This window comes from Cupressus sempervirens, chromosome 11, assembly GCF_028749045.1.
Source record: "Cupressus sempervirens isolate cs-2001-9-10 chromosome 11, ASM2874904v1, whole genome shotgun sequence".
In the NCBI taxonomy this organism is placed as follows: Eukaryota; Viridiplantae; Streptophyta; class Pinopsida; order Cupressales; family Cupressaceae; genus Cupressus; species Cupressus sempervirens.
In genome coordinates this window covers 584,550,231-584,576,324 of record NC_143128.1, presented here as the reverse complement: position 1 = coordinate 584,576,324, position 26,094 = coordinate 584,550,231, and the positions used below count along the sequence as shown (strand labels likewise).

At 36.7% G+C, this 26,094-nt stretch overlaps 1 protein-coding gene across 2 annotated transcripts in view; it reads left to right on the top strand.

Moving 5' to 3' along the window:
• Nucleotides 1-26,094, top strand: part of LOC149531003 (ubiquitin interaction motif-containing protein) — a 101,701-nt gene that overhangs the window by 14,364 nt on the left and 61,243 nt on the right. For both annotated transcript variants that reach the window (XM_089811196.1, XM_089811195.1), the window contains exon 2: nt 10,409-10,487. In XM_089811196.1, the coding sequence (XP_089667322.1) occupies nt 10,409-10,487 (79 nt within the window). The remainder of the gene's footprint in view (nt 1-10,408; nt 10,488-26,094) is intronic.

Sequence of the window (26,094 nt, the reverse complement as noted above, 5' to 3'; positions counted from 1 at the left end):
GTATTTGGGATTTGTAGTTTCAACAAAAGGTCTTAAAATGGACCCAAAAAGGTGAATGCTATCCTTGAATGGCCTACTCCAAGGAGTGCTAATGAGGTAAGAACTTTTCATGGTTTGGCTAGCTTTTACAAATAAATCATCACGAGTTTTAGCAGTATTTTTGGACCCTTGATTGAAACAATTTGAGGGGATAGGAAAGAGTTTAAGTGGACTACAAGAGCAGATAAAAGTTTTAATTTGTTAAAACATAAAGTTACAGAACAACCTGTTTTAGCACTTCCATATTTTAATAAGATGATTCAAGTAGATTGTGATGCTAGTGGTATTGCAATAGGAGTTGTGTTTTGAACGAAGTAGATAGACTTGTTGCTTATTTCAGTGAGAAGTGAAATGACGACAAAAGAAAATATTCTATTTATGATTAAGAATTTTATTCTATAGTTCAAGCATTCAAGAAATGGAGACACTATCTTCTTCTTAATGAGCTTGTTTTGTATATTGATCATCAATCTTTGCAATATTTAAATAGTCAAGAAAAATTGAATTAGGGGCATTTGAAATGGGTTGAGTTTGTGTAGAGTTATTCATTTGTTTTGGAACATTAACAGGGTTGTAGATGCTCTTAGCAGGAGACAACTTTTGGGGGCAGTTACAGATTGATGTTGTTGGGTTCAAGGAACTCGAGAATTTGTATCCAAAGGATCTTAATTTTGGAAAAGCTTGCAAAGCTTGTCCAAAACTTGTTACACTTGACAAAAAAAAGTGGTTGGATTTCATCATCCAAGATGGAATGTTATTCAGAGGAAGTCAATTGTGTATTTGAAGGAGTTCTATGAGGGAGAATCTCATCAAAGAGAAGCATAGTGGAGGGTTGGTTGAATATTTTGGCCAGGATAAAACCATTGCTCTAGTTAGTGAGCATTATTACTGCCAATAGTTGTATCAAGATGTCAAGAAGTTTGCATAGAGTTGTAGAGTATGTAAGATGGCAAAAAGACCAAAGCAAAATATAGGGTTATATCAACCATTACCTATACCAAAGAAGTGGTGGGAGGATATTAGTATGGACTTTGTTCTTGGTTTACGAAGAACTCAGCGAGGGCTTGATTCAATTTTTATAGTGGTTGACAAGTTTTCAAAGATGACACATTTCATTCCTTGCAAGAAGACTAATGATGCTATTCATGTGGCAGGGTTGTTTTTTAGAGAATTTGTGAGACTAAATCGTCTACGAAAGAGCATAGTTTCGGATCAAGACACCAAGTTTGTTAGTATTTCTGACGCACATTGTGGATGAAGTTAAAGACATATTTGAAGTTCAGCTCATCACATCACATCATCCACATAATGATGGATAGACAGAGGTGATGAACATGAGTTTGAGGAATTTGTTGAGATGTTTGGTTGGACATAAATTGACAGGATAGGATTTGATTTTACTAGAAGCATAATTTGCATACAATAATTCTGTCAATAGGAGCATTGATAAGTCGACATTCTAGATTGTTTATGGAAGTAGTCCCATAAATGCTTTTGAATTGAGGAAGCTAACAAAGGAGAGATAAGTAGTGTTGAAGTTGAGGATTTTGCAGAACACTTGAAGAACATCCATGAGGAGATGAGGAAGCACATTACTGAGATGAATACACAGTACAAGGCTAATGCAGATGAGGAAAGGAGGCATAAGGAATTTTAGGTTGGGGATGAAGCCATAATTCATTTGAGGAAGGAGTGGTTTTTAGTAGGAATATATAATAAGTTGTAAATGTAGAAGTTTTGACCATGTAAGATACTGAAGAAACATGATTCAAGAAATGCCAGTCAAGTAGAGTTGTCCACTAAATTGAATATTTCACCAATATTTAAAATTTTAGATTTGATAGAGTATAATGAAGGAGTTGTTGAAGATGAGGTTACACAATTGCAATGGAGTATACTGGCAACTACTTGAGCTACAAAGGAGATTGATGATATATTGGAAGGTTACAAAAGTGCAGTGGAGCATTCCGACAACTACCTCAGCTATAAAGGAGATTAAGGATATATGCACAATCATATTGGTAGAAGCACCATGAACAAGACATATGAAGAATATCAGTTCAAATGGAAAAGGGTAACCTGTAGAAGATTCATCATAGCTGACAAGGGAGGGGGTTAATCGTCTTGGTATTCCTCTGAACACTTGAGACATGACCATGTCACTTCTCAAATTACCCGGGTGTCTGATGTAGGAGCATCGTGAATGTAAGGGCAATCTTGCATGACCTAAAAATATTTTTGTTTCTATCTTTTCAATAAGGGTAGTTTCAGTGTAGAGTTGCTATTTGTGGAAACTTACTTTCTATAGTAAGTTGGTCATTCGAGCTCAAAATGTTATAGTTTCACAGGTGGAGGTTCATCTTGGATATATCAGCTTACCGATTGAGTTTCATTGCAATATCATATGCATGGGTGAAGTTATTTAGAATTTTTGGTATAAAACCTTTGAGCCCAATTTTGAAGGCCTTAGAGGCTTTAAAGCAAAGTCAAATCTTCACTAATGAGCGCTTGCATGAACAAGTAGGGTAGAGCAAGAGCTATTGTTTTTGAAAAGTGGTTTATAATAGCCAATCGGGCCTATGGTTACAAAGTTATGGCTTCTAGAAGTTGGGCTACATGGAAATATAATTTGAAATAGTTTTGAGCTTATTTTATGTAATAAAATAATATAATTTATGGGTTTGGTCAGCCTCAAGGGTTAAGGCTAAATGTTTAAAAGCTTCCTGAGCGTTGGAAAATTGCCTATATAAGGGAGGCCTGTAGGGTTGACGAGGGCAATTTTGGGTGGTTGTTCATGGTTCAATCTTACAAAATATTGCAAGGAAAATGCCCATGTGGCTTTGCATATTGTATTTTTGAATTTGTAATTCTATGCTTTTGGAGATAATAATAAGCCCATTTCTATTCTTGCAAATTGTTGTTGTTTCTATATTTCTGTTATGTGTTAGTCGTATTAAGGGGAGTACCCTTTATCGGGTATCACCAGACAACATGCAACAAAATCCCCTAGAAATACTCATGCCCACCTCTAAGAATAGCCTTTTATAGATGCTTCTTACTGTTGGCATATGGTATTTAGTTGATATGGGCACTCCTGGATCAATATAGGCATTTGTTTGTCACGGGGATCTATAATGACTACCATAAATGTCATACATGCACTTACAACTCTTGACAAGTGCGAAGCACCTCAAATTAGGAAATTGCAAATGGGATGCCTAGCTATTTTGTCCTTTTCCCAAAAGACAAATGGTAATTTGAAGGTTGCCTCTACATGAGTTCTTTCACCACAGTGGTCTGTTAGGAAATTCCAAATGGGATGCCTAGCTATTTTGTCCTTTTCCCAAAAGACAAATGGTAATTCGAAGTTTGCCTCTACATGAGTTCTTTGACCACAGTGGTCTGAACAGTTTGACCTCTTAGGGGTGAATTACAAATAACATCATAGGGACAATTAGTTAAAGGATTTACAAGGTTAGTGATACCTAGATTTTAACAAAGTAAAGATTGTGTAGCAGTTGAAAATCCAAATCTGTTCACTTTCGATCTACATCCCACATATTTATGCTCTCCTTGTATTTATTCTATTTTTCAGTAAGAACGTGCAAGTTAAAATGCACATAAACTAACTATTCTTCCCTTCTTCCTTTTGAGTAAGAAGGTGTAAGTTAAAATGCACATAAACTAACTACTCTTCCTTTTTGCCAATTAATTGCATTCTAAGGTAATAAAGGACTATATGCTTACTTTTGCTTAGAGGAAGTGGAACTAGTGGCTCGTTGAAACAAAGTGAGGTGAGTATAATTATAAAATTGTAAATCAAATTCTAAATTTAAAGTTAAATAATTAAAAAAAAAAAAAATGTAAGCTTTAAATTTAAAGTTAAATAATTTTATTATTTTCTAAAATGTATGCAATATATTTTTAGAGTTTGCAATAAAAATAAAGAAACTTATTTGTGATAAAAGTTTGATCACAAGAGTTTTAATGTTGTATGGCCATTTGGGGTACCACCAAGCATGAGCATCCTTCCTATATTTGTCATGAAAAGTGGAAGTACTCTGGGTCTTATTCCTTGGAGGTTATGAAATCAACAGTCACTTGTAAATTAATCCTCCATTTCATGATTAGGGAAGAGTTTTGTAAGTGTTTTCCTACTCATATCATTGCTTTGTATACTTTGAAAAGTGACACCCTTGATGGTATACGCGAATCTCATCGCTATAAAATTTGGGTATCAATGCAAATGCAAGAAGATTAGTGGGCGATAATTTTGTTCCACTGCTCAACACAAATTGTTTGCAACTTTTGGAAGAAAGTTTCATTAGGGATTTGCATTTTTCATAGATGGAGTTTCATTTTCACAATCATCAAGTCAATGCTATCTTATACCTCTCGCAAATATGGCTTATCCATGCCATGAAAATGGATCATACTCATGATGACCTCTTTGGGCGGTACTTGTCTCACTCATGCCATTATATGCGATCCCTTCATGTTCCTCACAATTGACTCTGTTTTCTTCCATTTGGCTCAATTGCCTGTCCTTTGGCTTAAATTTCCCTACGTGTAGGAGATTGTAGGTACTTTGAAATCTTTAGGATACTTATAAATCCTTATGCCTTTGGTTTCCCTTGCACGCCCCTTGCTTTGTGAGCACACATAACTTTCATGTCCTTATATCATTCCAACACTGATAATGTGTTGTTGCGAATCTTTGCCATTGTACCTTTGCACAATATATTTCTGCCAGTTCATACGATACCCTCTACCTTGTCATTGTACAATGTTCACCAATCTTTCTCTCTCCTTCACACTTTTATCCTTCCTCACTCCCTCCCTCATGTAGTGCTTTTAGTGGTTGTCATTTTTTGTTTCTCTTGTCATTGTCTTGTTTTGGCACGACGATGATTTTAATTGTTGATGGTTAGGTTTACTGTATGGTTCCCCCTGCGGTTTGTTGTGCGGAAGTCACCGCACAGTGCTACCACTGGCCTTACCGTGTTGTTCCATCGTACAGTGGTCCTTGCATGTCATTGTTGTATGGTGACAACCATACGGGCTTGTGTATTCTCTCTCTTTTTTGGAAAATATTTCTATTTACATTTTGATGGCACAATGGGGCTGAACTCCGTCCCTCTAACGCCTTTTGTGATATATTTTTAGCTTTGACCCATTCACTGTCTCAGGAACCTCCTTGTTGAAAGTCCATAACTTGATTGCCTTGTTCTTCTTGACTTCCTTGACTGTGTAAGGTTCCACCAACCTAATTTTGAATATGATCAGTTGCCTCTTTAGAGGTAATACAATATGCCCACAAGTTTGAAGACAAGTTCTCTTCACAGTCCTCTTGTTCTACTCCACATAATTTGTATGTAATGCCTTGCTCAGGAATCCTTGAAAACAAGGATTTAACATTAACTAACATGTATTTTTTTGTTAAATAGAGCTATAAGCATACATACAACATAATTAATTGTAAGTGGAAGACTTTAACAATGGGAGATTCCCAAGGCTACAATTACACTCATACATTCCCCTTTTCCACCTAGGTGATTAACATACAATGTTCATTTCGATTACTATATTTGCATCTAATTCGATGTTCATTTTATTGCTCGAGTACAAGTTCCTAGATGGTTAGTCATTCAAGCTCATTTCCAATTTTAAATGCAAATTGAATGAGAAGATGCTTCTAACTATCTCAAAAGTCATTGATAGTCAATTTGTTAGGGATTTAGAAGTAGTCACTTTCTGAGAAATGATGAACTCTGATTAGTATTGTAAAATGAAACTCCATAATGATGAAGTGCATGAAATTAGCAAGATAAAACACTAGAGCAAGTGTGATGAAATGCTTCTAGCATATGATGAAAGCTCTAACTGAGTGTGATGAAATGTATTTATTGTACAATAAAATGATTAATCGTACGATACAAAGCATCAACAGCTCGTGGAGACAAGTACAAACATCAGACAATAATGGAAACGTCCACACTGGGGAGTACCGAATACACATGAATCAAGGAGGAAGTACTCGATTTTAACTGATAAAAATGCATCAATTAAACATCTAAATCATTTAGCTAACCAGATATACAATTAGTTTCACACAAGTGAGAATCTGTGCCAAGAGTGTAAGTACAAATACAAGGTCAAGAGGAGGGATAAGTTAACATGATCCTGCATTTGGAAGATAGTTGTCCCTGTTCTTCGATTTCCAACAATGGTTAAGCTAGCAATGCCTCCCAACCATGTGGAACTTGTAGGCTCTCTTCGTTGTTCTCATGGAGATAATGACTAGACCGCAATGGGGACTAGACCACAATCACATACGACAAAAGCATCAAAAGCTTTTCCGCCCCATCAAAATGTGGAATCTTGATTTAGTTAATTTTATGTTTGAGTTCTTCATTTGCAATCCTTCTAGATGTCTCCCTTCGTTTATCATCACAAAATTCTCTGAATGATACCACTTCTTTGATGTTAGGTTCTAGAGCTACATATGCCCTTGCAATATCTTCAGTCCTAATCATTGGTTGTTCTATTCCCTTTTCTTCTCTTGGTAGCTCTGCTCTGCGTAAGAATGGTGGTTGTGGTATTCCAGTTGTAGAAAACACATTATTATTTTTAGAGTGGGTGGAACTAGTCTTTCTTGCTTGTTTGAGTTTATTGATAGAATTTCCCATATCTTGCAATGCTTGGAGAAGTGCTTGATTTGATTTTTCCATTTGACTCAATATAGTTTGGTTGGTTTGGTTGTTTTGCTCCATATAGGATCTCACTTCATTTGCTAAGTCATTCATTGTAGTTTTATTTGTCCTTCTCTCGTAAGTTTCCATAAGTCTTCATTCTCAAGATGACAGGATTATGCTCTGATACCACTGTAATGTCCCCTATTAGAATAATTATTATTTGGTGATAATTATCTTTAAAAAAATCTACTTTAAAGAGATTTCCTTCTATTGATTATTTTATAACGATGAATGATAACCTTCTAAACATTCAAGTTTGATAAGTTTAATAATATTATACAAGGAGCAATGTACATGGGTATGATTTTGTAGTCAAATATATGCCAGCTCAGTATATATATTTAATCCATTTAATTGTTTGTAGTGGGACCTCTTCGATTATGCTTGATATGGTGCAAGTGAATGTATTGTTATCTCTTCTCGTGAATTGATGTATATAGTCTTCTTATTCCTTATGGGAGATAGTTGTATCTTAAGATGCTCGGAAGTTGAGCATAGTCTAAATAATAATCTGCACAATAAAGATTAACACAGTCCTGATAACGATTAATGTTTAACTCTAGCTGATTGAGATTGATGTTCACATGGTGATCGGGGGACGCTCTATCTGAATCTCAGCAATAGATCTATGCATCTTGGGTCTAGTAGTGGATGAAAACGAGTACCAATCATATGCCCTTATAGAGTGCTACCGATCTGATTTTGATAATCTATTTTACACTCTTCCAGTGGTCCCTGTTACCTTTTACAATATTTAGACTGCACAAGATTGCTTTTTATCTATCTCCCGAGTTGACGCCAAATTATTAATGATATTCTCTTGCCATTACAAGTGTTCCATTCGCTCACCCAAATTATTTCTCATATCTCTGTGTTGACTTATGTTATAGGGTCTGCTGCTATAAACAATCTATTCTTTTTCCTTGTGCGGTTCTGATTACTCAACTCTAATAAGGAAAAATATCATAGATCTTCGATGCTTGATTGCTTCTGAATTTGTATCTATCCTGAGGCGATATCTTCTGGTCTAATACTCTGTCGCGAATGCTTTCCTTGGCTATTATGATTGGTGAATGGGAAGAATGAATTAGATCGTGATGCCCATTGTTCGGTGGTCTCTTCCTATCCTCCCCATAACATACATATGTTGTATGATTGGATGGTCGTGCCAGATTGTGAATTTGTGACCTTTGGATCTCATATTATGATATGTTGATATCAATCGTGTATATAATGATATTATTATATGTTTGAATATTTTTCATTTAAATGTAGATTATAATCATTGTCAATCTTTCATTTTTAATGTTGACAAATAATTTTATTTATTTATTTAGTGTAGATTATATTATAATATAATTAAAGATTATATCATAGTTTCTTTATTAGCTATATTATTGTTTATATAAATATATTATTTTTTTCATATTGTCATCGTCATATTACAATATTATATCAATTTGATATCTTATTGAAATATTATATTTAATATTAAATTGTATTGTAATATTTGTTTATTTATTATTGTTTAATATAACTTATTAAATTTAGAGGGGATATTACAACTGATTTGCTCTGATTAGCCAACATGAAAGCTTGCATCCAGTGACCACATACATGATACATGTTATGTATATGATATATATGATGATTTCCATCTAAGGAAAACAACCTTCCTTTATACACATACAATCAATTAATTAGGTCAGCTTGTTAAGGCTTCCCCAATATACAATTGATTACATAGGTCCATGTTAACGCATGCACGCCTTGATAAGCATCATTACAAATATTACATCATGGTTCTCATATGTTACAATACAAATATTACATTTTACCATGATGAACAATACATTTCCTCAGTACAGTCAATTTTTAGTAAAATATACTGCACGTTACACAACAATGACCTTTTCAGAATAATCCAAACACCTTGCTATCATGAACATAGCTGCACGAGCAAGTCTTCTACCATGATCCAACCTCATTGACATTAATACAACATTACCAATAAGATACTACAAATATACTGTCAACTATCTCTGCCATTATTTCCTGTACACTGGTCTGCTACCAATCTTCACCAAACATACTATAACTCATTCAGAACTGAACATAAGATACAACAAACATAACTATGATATTTACACTCATTCTTCTACATAAATATAAGGTCACATAGCTTAACCTGTTACGTGCCAACTTCGCTATGCCAACAATCATCTTGTGATATACAGAATCTTTGGTTGTCATGATCCCACAAACATATGTTGTCATCAATGACAAAACCTGTCATCAATACAACACATAAACTACTGATTCAAGTGCCAACCAAACCTCCATTTCTGACATATACATGCCTTATGGTCATAAGTAATCCAGAACATTTTGTTGCTGCTGAGAACCTCCTCAGATCTGTAGAATGGGTGGCCAGAAAAAACGGAGAAAGTGGTTCCCTTCTTTAGAATTATTATCGGTGTGAGAGTAGAGCCTGTTACAGACTCTTCCACTAGCACTCCAAAAATCGGCGAGTAGCTAACCAAAAACCATTATAGAATCATTGAACCTGACATTGAATAACAAAACTTTCCTTAGAAATAAAGTCACACTGGGAACAATTGCGAAACCCTCCAAACTATTGTAGATGGGCTGAATGCCCCAAAACACATTGCAAGATACTATGATTTGAGAGTACAAACCATATTTTTATCAGAAAAAGGTAAAAAAAAAGCTGAAAGAACATACCGTGCCAACTTTGTGTATTACAGAAACCAAAAATGATTTTTTGAGGAGGAAAGCTGACCAATTCTGAACACAATAATAATAGTGTAGTCTAAAAATCAATGAAACTCAAGGACTCTCCCCCTCAAGAAAAAACAAAAACAAACAAAAAAAAAACTTGAAGTACCGAAGACCCCGACCTCCATTTTGCAACCTTGCTGCCACCAAAACAAGTACTCGAATTTCTTTTTGATTTTTGAATGTTACTAATGGGTATGTACTATGTTAAATGTTCAATGGTTCTAGTTAGTGTCACTATTTTTCTATGTCCAAGTATTTCAATTTGGTATGTCATATTGAAACATCATTTCATAACTAGCATTTCAAGTTCTACATGTATAGTATATACTATATAACACACCTGTGCCAGCCGCCCCGTTTCGCCATCCCCCCACAGTCCCAAAATTGAGGTCCTTTTTACCCCCACCCTTGAAATTCATCCCGGCATCCTAACATACTCCAATGCTTGTGTCACAATCCTAAAAACAGACTTAAGAGAAAAACTGTAAAGAAAGCCTAAATGACCATTAAATAGAACTAGATAAGTATAGCGAGATGCTAAAAATATTCTAATAGTTTATTTTCTTATTTTCTAAACTCATGATACCCAATTAAATGCAATAGTAGGGAAAATTTTGAGTATAGAAAGTCTGGGCATGCTGGTTGGTGATTGCCCTGTCAGACTACAACATAGTTCATGGTAGTACATTGCTGATTGCTAGTGTGTAATGGTTAAATCAAAATGTAGTAGATGTCTGTAGCTAAGGGTATTAAATTTAGGTCTTTATTAATTTGATTTCAATTTTCCAATGATATGAAGAAGTGTTTTTCAGGTTTAGTTCCGAACCTGGTACATCTATGGGGCTGGTGCAACGGGAAGGAGGACCTTGTGGTGTTCTTGCACCAATACAGGTTTGGATTTATTTTGATATTTTTTCTCTCCTTATCTTGATGAGTTAGTTACTAATGATTCATAAAAAATTGTCAAGGAAATTAGAGACAAAATAAGTTTTGTTCATATGATTAATAATTTTGTGCAAGGCATACTCCATGGATTTATAGAAGTTTTCATGGGAAATGTAACTCTTTGATTTTGTATGGCAGGATACAACATATATTAAATTTTGTAAAGGATTTTTTTGTCAGTAAACTGTTAACAATTATGTAATGTCTTTATTAATTCATGGAAAATGCACTATCAAACATGGATCACTATAAGACTAAGTAGACAATTTGAGTGGTTTTATGCTGTCAATATTTTCTTGGAACTTGCATTCAATCTTGAACTTGTGTCATATATGCCATTGGGGTTACTTCAACGTAGGCTGCATGTCCAGCATGACTTGAACTTGTTTATCATTATAGCAATTGCTCTCCCCTTCCACTAGATAATAGTCTGCCAGACGTCTGTCACATTGTATTTTGATCTGAGTTACCAATCCATGGAAGATGATATTTATCATATTTCGATTTAAATCTTACACTAATATGTAGACCATCTGCTCACATCCGTTCACAAGCCTATCCTTGTGTAAATTATAGATATAAAAATTGGTCAGTAAATTCTTTTCTGTTTTTGCTTTGGTGTCTGGTCTAGTATTTTGAATTCTTTTAAGTATGTTAAGCAGTTGTAACTTGTACAGCCAACAAATAGATTTATGCTTGATTTCTTTTTATTTTTAGAATCTCTATTTTGCATACATGTCGGAGAAATCTTATTTTCTTGGACTTGTTGAATAGAATTTTCTGGTCATATCATTCTACATTTTTGGAATCTCTTCACAATGAAGCCACAGAAACAATAAAATAGTGCCGATTTCACTAGATTCATATCTCTTACTTGTACATTGTACTTGATATTGGAATGACAAAAATAGCATCACATTGAACAGATTTTATCATTTGAATTCTTTAATATACAAATGCATGGGGCAAATTTTTTGTTTCATGGATTTTATTGTGGAAATTCCCCTAGCTCTATAGTTTTTTGGCCAAGGATGTCCTGTTCGTCCAAATGGGCCCCCAGAAAAACCATGGTTTGAACCTGTCTGTGGTATTGGTCCGGTTCGCTTGTAGGTCCAGATAGGGTCTGGTCCATAGAGCCATGGTTTGGACGCGACCACAGACTAGTCGGACTCGGGCCCAGACACAAAATATGTGGACCCTGATTGATCCAAATGCGAATTTCGGCCTATGGACAATCAAAGTGAGCGGGAAACACATTCAGTTTTTGCAAAATTTAATAAAAATGTCTCCTTCGCTTCACTTTTAAAGATTTTTTTATCTTGGTAACATGTTTTCATGGTTAATCATTGTTTCCACTCAGGGCCAAGAGGATTTATACAAATATAACATTTAGGTATATAAGTTTTCTTGTACTTCATTATATTTGTATAAATAGTGTTAGGATGTTTGAGATAGGTTTCAACTTCATAGGAGTTAAAATTCTGGTTCTAGATTTTGGGGGTTTAAAAAAAATATTCCAGACTTAGCCAAATTTTCGGATTCAGCATGCCTTCAGCACTGTTATCTCCCATAATTTGTCCTGTCGTTTTGAAGTCAAATTGAAGTTGGAACAAGGATTTTCTAATGATTGTAGCTCATTTTCTCACAAATCACTTGTTCTCAACTATATTTCCTAACAGACTTAGCTCAACAGTTGCTCACACCCTAGACAAACATTACTTTCCAACATGCCAAAATGGGTCAAATTCTCTTTCGGACTTAGAGACTTGAAAATTGCTATCACCTAAGACTACCTAAGGTCACTCCAAACATGTTCCCAAGAGACATATCTAAGATCTTTAAAAGGAAAGTGAAGAAGACAAAGAAGAAGAATTTCAATAAATTTTTAATCTAGTAGTTGAACTTCAAACAATGATACTTGAACATGATGTTATGATTAAATTTAAATGTTTTGAATCATTGAGGTTGAGCTTGAAGTATATGAGGCTATGATGGTATGATCAATGATTCGTGATGCTATGATTACAAGTTTATGGCATTTTTGTTGTTTAAATGTTTTTTTGAGACTCTGTGACATTCTAATCATGATTCATGCTTCTAGGCTTCATAATTTTGTATATATATGTATGTATATATGTTATATAAAATTTATATGTTTTTGAACTAATGAACCCAAGCAATCCCAAACCCCTTTTCAAAAATTGCCATACCGGTGGACTGGTCTTTTGTATCGAAATGTGGAACCAGGAACCAGCATCGTAGTTTTTGGCAGCAAAAGTTATATTCTTAGTTACCGATTCGGGATACGAATCCGATTTGGGCACATGAATTAGATCCGTGGATTCACGATTTTTTTTTCCCAAATAGGATTCGTGAATATATATATATATATATATATAACTGATCTTGACCAAGCCCCAACTAGGAACAGAAATTTATATATATATATATATTTTATTATGTATATTTCTCTCAGTTTTTAGTATATATAATGCATATAAGGGTCATTTTAGCACTAGAAAGCAAACAAATATATTTAACAAAGTCATATTAAATAACTTAGACTCACTTAAACCTGTCGATCCTTGAGGATTCGCATTGGATCCTTGAGTGCCTGGATTCGTGCAGATCCAGGTAGGATCCTTGTTTTACACAGCGAATCCGGACGAATCCACTGTGTAAAACAAGGATCCTGCCCGGATCTGCACGAATCCGGATCCGGCCTCTAGGGCACAAATCCAGTAACCAAGGTTATATTTGTTTTTAGAAAATAATGGAATGTACACCCATCTCTGATTGACGAGGATCTATGAGTTTTGATTGTGATGTTTCAATTCATTTCTGCAGTCAATGATGTAGGCCAACAGTTACTGGTTACCTTGTGTTGTTGGCTACGCTTAGTCAATTCTGAACACCTAACCTTTTTTTTCGACCTAATTTTCTTTCCTCTTTGACATTAAGTTACTGACAGTCCCGACAAAGAATTAAGTAATTGTTTGGGATTGCTGCCGGAAAATGGCAGCTTTAAAGACCAAAGGGCAGAAGATGAATTTTTTCATCTTGTAGCTGTCCAATGTTGCTTTTTTATTCACATGTCTATGATGGGAGTATTGTCATTGATGTCAAAGGATGCATTATCAATGTCAAAGGGACAAACATGTCCTGAAGAGATATGGATATTAAATGGAATATGTTTGGCATTCATGAAATTGTCTTAATAGGTAGTGATTGGTGCATACAATAAAAAACCAATGAGTACACTTAATGAAATATAATGAAAGCTACATTCACAGGTAACAAAGAGCAGATGAAATCAAGATGAAGATGGCCCATCTTAGATAGAACCAAAAAGATAGTCTTGTGAGAGTTTGTTGAGCTCCTTACAAAAAGAAATAAAAAGAGACGACAATCAATAAGGAGAAAACAATGAATACTTCAGACGTATATTTGACTGGGACAACAACATGATTAAGGGAGAATGATCAGTGACAGCAAGAGCAACAGTTTGATAAAAATGAAAGAAGGCAGCAGATGATTGAGCTTATCATCATTTAAGCAATAGCAGCAACTATGTTCCAAGACATGACTGATTAAATAGGAAGGTCTGGTTTAATTTACAGTTTGCAGCATGACAGCATGAGATTTGATTACTTTGTGGAGCAGAGATTACTAATTAGTGATAGAAGTAGTTAAAATAAAGATTTAAGGCAACAATATTATACTTCATATATAAGATAAAACTAGAAAACTCAGCGTTGAGTCTTCAGCAGTATTTTGATACATGCCTTTCTAGCATATTTGACAACAGGCAATAAAATGGAAGTCTTCTTAAGTATGTCAGCAAAATAAGCCAATGATGAAAAGACGTGTTGAACAGAGTATCTATGTGGCAGCATATATATCATAGAAAGATTATAGATCTGTGTTGGATCCCAGTCTGTAGGGAAGACAAGTTGACTATGGATTCTGATAACGTAAGCAGGTGTTGTTATCAGCAACACAATAATGAAGACTGACGACATTAAAAATGGAAGAATGGATGTCCCAAAATGATATCTCCAGCAGTAAAAAATAAAATTTTTGATTTATCAATGATTACAGTTATTATAAGATGGAATCCAAAGTATCGAGTGCTTATGAAGCATAGAAAATTCTACAGAGTATAATATGGAAGGCATCATGGTTTGATGTTACAACAAACTATATATATATATATATATATATATATATATATATATATATATATATATATATATATATATATATTCAATGATTATAAAGATTAAAATAAAACATGGTTGTTCAATTTAAGATTAGATGCGGTGGATTAGCATTTATATAAAGACAGGTTAGAAATAACACATATGGCAATTCTGATAATTTTTAAGAAGTGCCCCATAATCATAGAGTCATTAATCTTAAGTATTGGTGATAATTGTTGTTGGTAAAAAGTATTATAGCCGACAGGTAGAGTTGTATCCGAAAGGGCGCGTGACGGTTGAGTCACCCCTTCGGGAAAGTATATGTACATTGTCCGAATGGACTATTGGAGCATCATTATCATTGTAATTGTTGTTTGCATGCTGCTGCTTATATGAATAAAATATCTTGTTCTACGTTACATTCTAATACCTTAATGCGATAAGTATCTTTTCACCCTGTACGGTAAACATTTGGCGCCGTTACCAATCAAATCTGGTATACAAGAGGTGTTATGAAGATTAATGCCAAATCTGCTTAATAAAGATAGGAATAAAATAAAAGACAAGGGTGATATACACACAACACGGGGAGCATTAATTTTAGCACAACAGGCGAAGCGTAGACAAAAGTTTCAGCAACTTATTGATGGACACCGAGGGGGTGAAGGAGCACTGACGGAGGGAGTGCATTCACCTAGCAGATGGGGGAGTGCTGAGGAATTGCTCGAAGAAACGCAACAGAGATTGAAATTGGTGGAAGAGACGAGGGAGGAGTTTGTTAACTTGTATACGCTGAGGGCAGAGAACCCAAATGAAAGAGAAGGTACTTGCACGGTTCAAAGTGTTGAAGGAGCACAAGCAGGGGTGAACTCTTCGTTTCGGAGATACTTGACAAACAGATATAGGTAGAGAATCGAACAACTTCGCTTGAAGATCCCTTCACATCGGGTAACACGATTGTCCAAAGTAGGGCGGTTGTTCAAAGTAGCACGATTGTGCAGAACAATGCGAGTACTCAAAACAACACGGTTACTCAGAATAACGCGGGTACACAACAAGTACCACAAATTTAGAAGAAATTAATGATGGTAGGATCGAAGAAAAATTGCCAAAGTTTAATGGTGATGGGATGATCGATCCAATCAGACAATGTAAAACATGTGAAACGATCTGGATGTCGAATGGTGTAACGGACCAAGATGATTGGCTTCGACAGTTTCTGGCGACCCTACGGGGTGTAGCGATTGATTGGTTTTTGGATGCCGATCCTCAAAAATTAACTACATGGCCGAACGTCAAGAAAGAATTCATAGCAAAACTTTGACTACTAAGGGATGATAACGAAATAAGAGCGAAAATATATAGTACAAAATAGGGAAAGAACGAAACAATCTGTGTATACGCAAGAAGTCTGAAAAAATTGGTGGAGAAAATGGAAAGCGAACCAGCTGACGAGTTAAAGAAAAGGTGGTTTGTTGGATGGCTATGACTAGCATTGAAGAAAAAGATGAAAATTGTACCTCTAGTTTCATACATAGATGCATATAATCGGGTGATGGATCTAGAGAGTGCGCAAAAAAAAGAAAAAAGAAAAACAAATCGTTGGACTTAGACGATTCATCTTTCGAAAGTAGTAGTAGCGATGAAGAGTCAAGTAAGAAGGTTTAAGCATTGTAGGACATGTTATAGATGATGGAGTTCAAAAATCTGAAAAAGAATTTTGAATTAGCGAAAGGGAAACTGTGGTGTATGGATTGTAAGGAGGAGGGCCACACAAAGGGCTCCTACCTGAAGAAATAATTTTGCGATATCTGCCAAATTCTGGGACATTCCACCAAGGAATGCTTGTTCAATATGAAAATGAAGGGACATCAGGAAGTGTTATTGACGTAGGAAGTGTCCACTGCAGGAGCAAGAACGAATACAAAAAATGACGCAACCTCAGGAGGGTATTGTAACAATAATCGACACAGACGAGGCGGTAACAATAATAATAATAACAATAATGGAGGCCGAAGTCGGATACAGTACGACTCGAGTGGACAGCCGATGATACAATGCCGTGCGTGCAACCTTTGGGGACACTTCGCCAAAGACTATACCACGAAGGAAACACCACAACTATTGTGGAGATGGTGTGGTCCAGGAGACCACTAGGATTCAAAATGCCCTAAGCAAGGGGTGAACTTGTTAAGTATTGAAACATGTGAGGAGGAGACATTAGCTATCATTGGCGAGCAAGCAAAGAAGGCAAAGTATCCAGATGCAAAAGAGGAAAAGGAAAGGTTGCAACAAGCGCAAGCAGAATTAGAAAAACAAATGAAAGCTGAGAAATCACAAACAAAAGGCACTGCCGACACCTCAAAGAGGAATCTGGTAGAACAAAATATTATACGAAAGGTAATGCAAATGGAAGTTCCTATGAAACTAAATGACCTTATAATGCCTTAGCTACGAACTGTGATACTGAACATGACACCACTCCCGAAAGCAAAGGAAGAGACAAGAAAAGATGGTAGTGGAATGACTGCAACAGACCCAATGCTATTGGCAATCACTATGGGAAGACATCTTGCAGTAGTAGAGATGGGTATCCTCGAAACCATATTTATGGATACAATCGTAGATGGAGGGTCAGGAGTGAATGTACTACCGAAAGATGTATGGAAGAAGTTGGGGCAACCTACGTTGTGGCTACCTACATTTCAACTACTCACTGTCAATCAACACGAGATCAAGCCTTTAGGGATCCTGATGGCGCAACCTGTAACCATTGGGACACAACCATTCTTATTGGATTTCGTGGTCATACCATTAAAAAGAAAAGGGTATGATGCCATCCTTGAACGTGGCTGGCTAGTACAAGTGAAGGTGAAACATGATTGGAAACAAAATACTCTATCTATGGAAGCCAGAGGCCGGAGATTTGTAATCGACCTACACACACGGATGGTAGGAGAGGAGGCAACATCGTCGAGTTTCGTAGGTGAAGGTAGAGGTGACGATAAGGGGAAGAAAATAATGGAACCTGATGAAGAGGGAATATTGAGATTGGAAGGAGGGTCTAACGATGACAACCTAGACTCGGTGAATGAGCTACTCCATTGGCAGATGGAGGACTATGAGCTCTTTCCGAGTTGTAACATGTTGAGGGTCGAAGAGGGAAAAAAAGAGAATGAATTTCCAAAGGAGTATAGCGAAGTAAAGGAAGGAGAAGTACAGATAGATGAAATGCCTGTGCATACTTTTAGTGAAGACAAACCTAGTAAGTACAAAGAGGCTATAGTAAAAATGATGAACTTAGGGGATGAGGCCAATTCAAAAAATATATTTGTGGGAGATGATTGGAATCCAGTCCTAAAAGCGGCAACGTTCAAAATATTCATGGAGTATAAGGACGTATTCGTGTGGAAGTATAAGGACACAAAAGGGGTGCTGTTGGAACTATGCATCCACCGTATACCATTGATGGGAGGAGCAGTATCCGTACGGAAGCAGGCGTACTGAATGAACAAAAACTATGCCGCATTAGTTACTAATGAGATCAACTGAATGCTTGAAGCATGCATTATTTTTAGTGCAGACGAGTGAGTGGGTATCACCGATTGTGATATCTTTGAAGGACACCACTTAGATAAGAATGTGTAGACTTTCGATGCCTGAATGCAGTAACGATCAAGTATCCATTCCCGATGCCATTCACCTATAGTATTTTGGAAGAAGTTGTAGGGCACGAAATCTATTCGTTTATGGATGGATTCTCTGGATACAACTAAATATCCATCATAGAAGAAGATAGGCTTAAAACAACCTTCATATTTGAAGATGGAGTATATGCCTACAATAGGATGCCGTTCGGATTGTGTAATGCTTTGACAATATTTTAGAGAATTATCTTGCACATATTTGATAAGATGTCAGTTGAGAATTTCAAAGCATTTTTGGTTGATTGGTCAATTTTTAGTGCGAAGGTCAAGCATATAACTGTACTCAAAGAATGCATGGAAAGATGCAGATGAGTGAGACTGACACTGAATCCGAAGAAGTGAAGAGTCATGATACTGTAGGGAAGCTATTAGGGCACATAGTATGCAAAGCAGGATTAAAGATGGATCTTGACAAAGTCCGGGTAATCTTGGAAATGCCATCATCGACGGATGTAACATAGGTAAAATCGTTCCTTAGACATATTGGACATTATTGAAGGTTCATTAAGGGCTTTGTGAAAATATCTTACCGGCTTGACAAACTAACCTGCAAGGGAGAACCTTACAAATGGGATACAGAGCAGAATGAAGCCTTCAAAGGACTGAAAACAAGACTAGCTACAATGCCTATCCTGGCTTATCCAAATTGGGATAAGGAGTTTCATGTCCATGTCGATGTGTCGAACTATACAATTGGAGCAACGTTGGCACAAACAGGAGATCATCTATTGGATCATCTTGTACTTTGCGAGTAAACTACTATCTAAAGTACAGAAAAATTAGATTACAACAGAGAGAGAGGCAGTTGGAATGGTATATGCTGTACAAAAATTTAGACATTATCTATTAGTGACACTGTTTGTATTCTATGTGAACCATCAAGTATTGTTATATCTCGTGAACAAACCCATCATCCAGGGAGGATAAGCAGATGGCTATTACTCTTACAGGAGTTCACATTCAAAATTGTGGTACGGCTTGGAAAAAGCCATGTGAGCACGAACCATTTATCAAGGATCAAATCAGGAGAACCAACGGAAGGAGTCAACGACAATTTTTCGAACGCACAATTATTTTAGAATGCCGTACTACCATCTTGGTACGCAAGTATCGAGGAATATCTTTCGACGGGACAATTCCCTAGGGAAATGCTGTCGAATGAGAGGAGGAAACCGGTGCTAAGGAGTTGAATGTTTCAATTGATCAATGGGTTGCTGTATAAGATGGGAATCGACTAGATTTTAAGACGGTGTGTTCTAGAAGAGGAAATACCAAAGGTGTTGAGGGAAGCACATGAAGGACTAGTAGGAGGGCACATGTGGTGCAGGAGCACATCATCAAACCAAAGAGTCATAAGGTCTTCTCCTAGTAAAACAAATGGTTTTAAGGTCTTCTAGGCCTTTTTCAAGTTTGATTTTAGCATTTTTTTGCTTATTTCTTGCAATTTGACCCTATTGTGTGAACCCTTGACAACTTTGGCATTCCTATAAACCGGTTCATTCATGAGGTCACAGGGGTCTAGTAATCTCTTAAGGTCTCATTAGAAGTCATAGGAGATGTTAGAAACTTTATAAGTCTTAATAAAGACATGAAAAGCAAATAAGTTGCATAACTAGAGCAATAATGCAACTTTTATGCAATAAATATGGTTTTTGTTTGTAAAGGTTCCCTCCAATGGTCACAACCTTTGAAAATCGGTTGGACTAGTTGGAGGAAGGTCTTCATAAGCCCTTACAGGCAGATGGAAGATAGAGATGTACTTTTGGCTTTGAAATCAATAAAGAAAACTATCATTTTCTTGCAAAAAGACTATTTTTCCGTACATTGTATAGACTGTACAGATCAGAGGGCCTGGAAAGTTGGATTTTATTGAAGGTTACTAAATCACCTTTCAAATGAGCCTACTCTAAGCTCTTGAAACATTGGGAGGTTGAAGTTATAAGGTTTTTAGTGAAAGTTGCTTTCAAACCCTCACTACCTAGGGTTTTGAACAAAAATGTTGATTTCTCCCATTTCCGCTGTTGGAAAATTCTGATTTTTGGTGGAATGGGTGGTTATCCAATGTACTTTGAGATTTTGGTGGTTTCCAAGAAGGTGATGATGGTGGCTGTACGGAATTTGCATTAAAGAGTTGGCATTACCATGTGATAACTTTGCTGCATCAAGAAACTCTGTGATTTGCATGCATTGGGGTTTGAACCAGTAAGTGAAACTCAGGAATCTACCTTCCCCTGTCCTAACCTAATCATTGGATGCATTGGTTTGGTCTTTCTAACTTGATTTTTGGTACTTCATTAAACTGACCTAATTGAAGGAATTAGGCTTGTAGAACAGTTCAGTTTTGGAAGGCTTGTATTTGGTGCCAACACTTGTCCTTTTGAGGGTTTGACAAACTCCATAAAGGGTATTTAGAATGCCAATTGGTTTGGGAGGTCCTTTGGAAGATTTCATACTTATTGCACATTTTGCCTTGGGACGGGCTAGTAGCCTTAATTGCTGCATTATTTGGACATAACTATGAAATCTGAGTTTTTGTTGCTGTTGGGCCTTGATTACTGGGTTTTGGTGTTATGTTGAACCCCCTTAACATGCTAAGAGTCCTAGTTTGTGAAAATCCATCATCCATGGGTGTTGGTTCAAGTTGCTAAGTGTCTAGTTGTATGGATTAATGCTGATCCACTAGCATTGTCTTTGTGTCACAGTGTAGAAGTTGGGTATATGGTCTGTCCTATTCAGCATAGTGATTAACATACCCTAACCTCTACATCAACATGGGGCCGGATACAATTGCATTGAAGATACTTCTGGAAGGGTTATGGTGGTCAATTGTGCACAATGACGCCAAGGAGTGGGTCATTGCATGCGATACATGTTAGAGGGCTGGGTAACCACTCAAGAGGAATTTTATGCCTTTGAACCCTTCCTACGCATAGGAGTTATTTGAGCGATGGGGGTTGGACTTTGTTGGACCCCTCAAGGTAAGTAAAACCAAAAGATGCAGGTACATTGTGGTAGCGACGGAATACCTTACCAAGTGGGTAGAGGCACGATTCCTACTAGACAACTTTGCGGTAAGCACGACGAAATTCAGTTATGAGCAAATCGTCACAAGATACAAAATCCCGCTACAGTTGACAAGCGACCGTGGAGGACACTTACTCAATCACGTCATCCAACTAGTGACCATATAGTTCAAGATATACCATTCCCTCCCGAGCCTGTACTATTCGAGAGCCAATGGATAAGCATTAGTTACAAATAAGATCTTAGTCGGAGTGATTTATAAATCTTGTGCAGTCGAAGGAGAGCATTGGGAAGAAAAACTACCATTTGTGTTATGGGCGTACTGTACTTCATACAAGGTAACCACAGGATACACTCCGTTTCAGTTGATATATGGACAGGAAGCCGTGGTACCGATGGAATTCATGGTATCGAGTATAAGGATCGGGATAGAAAACAAACTAGGAGATATGGAAATTTTGAAGGAAATATTTTATAACTTAAATAAACTTGATGAGCAATGACTACAAGCACAATGGGCCACTAAAGTTACACATGTCGGACGTAAGGCATGGCACAACAAGCACTTAAAGCTCAACAAATTTCAACCGGGGCAACTAGTATTGAAGTACAATGGGTGCAACGAGATCAAACCAGAAAAATATAAAGTAAAGTGGGTCGTACCATATAAAATTTGCGAAGTTGGCAATAATGGAGCAATGAAGCTATGGATGCTCGGCGGGAAGGAAGTCTTGATGTAGTGAATGGGTTGAATTTGAAAGTTGATCATGAAAGAAGTAACGTGCCTCTGTGCACGAGCAACCCAGAGACAGTACAAAAATAATAAGTACCAATGTATACATTTAAGATACTAAATGTAAATAATTATATTAAATGTGCAGAATAAGAAAGAGAAAATTTTAATATGTTAATAGAGCAACAACAAAATACAAAAAAATAGTAAGCTGAAGGCTATATAATGTACTGTATGGTCAAGAAGGACTTGTCTGCGACCATATGGCTTTAATAAAGCATGTGTTCTAGGTGCAATAGTAGATTATAGCCATCGTACAGTTTGAAGGACTAATACGTGGGTAATTAAATTAAAGTACCATATGGCCATAAATTGCAATCAAATGAAGGAGTACGATGTAGATTTGAGAGTTGAAACTTAGAAGCCGTACGACTATACGACACAAAGCAGCTTGAGAGGCAACCATCGTACAATAGTAGGAGAGATGTGGTGTCATATGGTCAAAGGGAAGTAATCATACAGCCCAGGAGTTAAGATGTTAGATGATTACTGTACAAAATAAGAAGGATAATAGGAGGTGCATAAACACATACACCATATGACTATAACAACATGTAGAGGTTATTATCGTACACCTTACGGTAGGGACAGGTACATCGTACGGTAGGGACAAAGAAGCATAAAGCAATATTGCACACCATACGACGAGTGATAGGAAGCATCATATAAGCAGGGTATACCATACGGGCCACAAGAAATTGTCTCTAATCAGCTATCACCCTATCATATGACATTGATAGCAAGACACATCAAGACAAATCACCATACTGTACTGCAAAACAAGAGCAATGACAGCTGTACAACAAGAACGATAAAAGAGCCATTTCAGTGGAGAGAATGAATATCGTACGACCACAAGAGAAAAACTAGAGACCATATGGACAAAAAAGGCAGGGCTAGAAAGGAGAAAAGAGGGCCGTATGGCCTAGAGGTATAAAGATCAGATACCATACAGGCATATTAAGATCATAGAATTTGAAGGAAAGTGTAAAGAAAAAGAAAGTGTAATATTGAGAGCAGTATACCGTACAACCGTACCAACCAAGCCCTTGGGAAGTTGTACGGAGGATTCCAACAATTGACTTAATGGTTTTTACCCTTGTCACACAAAAAGACAAGGGAAGTGACAATTATGCACTCAGCCAGAAAGAGAGCTTGGAAAAAAAGTTTGGAGGAAGATAGAACAATGACTGCAACCATGAACAGGAACTTGAAAATCTTGGCGTCCGGAGTGCATGTTGTAGGAGGCACAAGCACAGGACTAAGTAAAAAGAAAGGTAAGCAAACAACACAACCGACTGCAATTGATAATCTCATCAAACAAAATGTCTCGTTTGAGGGTTTGAATGGATTAGAATGCAGGAAATGGTGGTAGGAGACAGCTGATAACCATCTGGTGAAAACCAACATTTGGAAGGCACAAGTTGAATGGGTAATACAAATGCCTGCATTTTGCATTCGAGACTACGAAGGGCTCCTGCGCACAATGATAGAGACATACTATAGGTTCTCTCTAACCAATTCGTTCGCCTATCTTGGATGTGACCTTGTAATATCATTTAGAGAACCAGACTTCACACGGGTATTCAGAATACGTGGTCATGCACAGGGTGGAAGGAAAATCAAGAACAAACAAAAAAAAATTAAGTGGAGAGGTGAAGGCACAACTGGTACAGTTGGTATGCGGGGATTTGACATAGAAGGAGAAAGAAGCCCCCATGGACACGTCGAAGGGTAGAGGATTGAAGAAGTCCAATGCTCAAAAAGGGCACTGGTGTTGTCTTATGGACTTGCCTCACAGGATGTAATGAACTTTGCTGGATTTGATCAATAATAAAGAACTTGGTCTAATGAGAATGTTGTCAAACAGTTCTTAAGCAAAATAAGCCCTTCAACGAAAATACTAGTGTCATGCCACAATATTGGTTTCTAACATAAATGATATGAAATAGTTATGTTAAGTTTACAAGAATTCTTGCCTTTCAACAAGTCTCGAGATGGAGGTTCGAAAACACAACATTGTAGTAAGGCTTTATTACCATAATAACAAACCAACAATGATTGTACAAAGTGCTGGGTGATAGATTTCAACTTCATATTAAGATGAACATATTGGAATTAAATGACAGATTGGATAGTTACTATACAGTCCCGTTATCAGTGTGAATCAATCTATGAGGCCCAACTGAGGTATGAATGTTCTCCTACGTCCACGTCCAGATTTTTGGTCTTATATGTTATTTTCTTGTACGTGCTGATTTTGACTGCAACCATAGTCATCCTATTTCTAGATTCACTGCTTCATGCATATGTTTGGTGTGTGGCTCTGCGGAATTGAGAGAGGCTCTACAATGCCAGGGGTATCCTACGTCCTAACAGTCTCTCCAATCTTTGTTTGTTCTGTCTGATAGTATCCCAACTTGCTAATATCCGACGTCCTTGCAGACCTTCCGACCTCTCTGAGTTATAACTATTATCAGCTTCGACCTTTTGTCACGGGATGAAATAATCATATGTGGAATCCATCACGAAAGAGGCCTGTGTGTTGTTCAGCCGCTACTATCTATTACACATTTCTCTATGGTTAAACAATGCTGTTACAACCTAACAGAGAAGTGAAATGCTACTTATGTAAGTAACTTCTTCTGCCATGGGGGAATTAATCTCTCTTCTTGCCGTCCAACTCCAATTGCCAATAACGACCTAGTGTTATTAGGTCCTACTATCTTCAATTCCCAATCCATCAAGTAGCTATAATCTCCTGAGATCAATGTATTAATCCAGTCCTTCTCTCTGAAAATGAAATGGCGAGTGCTAGGTTTGCGTCTAGCCTCATTGTTTTCCTTAAGGGGTTTCGTCCTTAAGGATTTTCCAGTCATAATAAAGCAACCTTTAGGATTTTGTAGAAATATCATATATTTGTTGTTCCAATCCTAATGCAAATGCTTTCCTTTATAACTTCGAAAAGAGGAGAGGTACAAACAACTTAGCAATGTGGGATAAAAGACTATTTTGTCTTTTAGTCAAGTCATTTTGTCATAAAGTGACTTTATAACTTTATAATAACATCAAAATATTTGAATAAATCACTTAAGTCACTTGAACTTTAATATCTCTTGAAATACTTGTCTGATTGTCATGCCGTTTGAAATAGGAATCTCTCCTCATAATTCCCCATGTGACCAAATACACTTTCTAAAAATAAGAAGGGTCCATCTCTACTACTCTTGGCTTACTATACATATTAAGTATGGCAAATGAAGTCCAAGAGATATAGAACGAAGGCCAAATCAATAAATCCTTGAATGTTGGAGACGAATCAATCCTCTAAAAATCCTCTAACCATCCTTATTAGCCTACGAGGATCCAATATTAGGCTAATCCTTGAAATTCTGATGCTTTTAACAAATGGGGACATTATAGTCCTCCCTTCCCGAAATTGCTTGCCCTCAAGCAATCCAACAATCATAGTGAACTCCAACTTCCATCTGGATCCCAAATGAAGTTGTATGTGACACCCCTTCATTGAACCAAATGCATACCACTAACATCATTAGGACCAACAACAGAACCTGCAATATAGCACTCAAAACTTGTGCTAATGATGTAGAAGTCAGAATATCACCAGAAGAATATCCCACAAGAAATAGCTTCATCTTGGTCCCCACCTATATAATATAAATTGGACTGGAATCCTGAACAACCATCCCTTGAAGAGACATAGCTATAGGAGAACCATATGTACCCATGCCAACTGTATCAACCATAGGTGTAGCCATGTCAAAATCTGTGGACACAGGTACATTACCAATTGCTGCAACACAAAA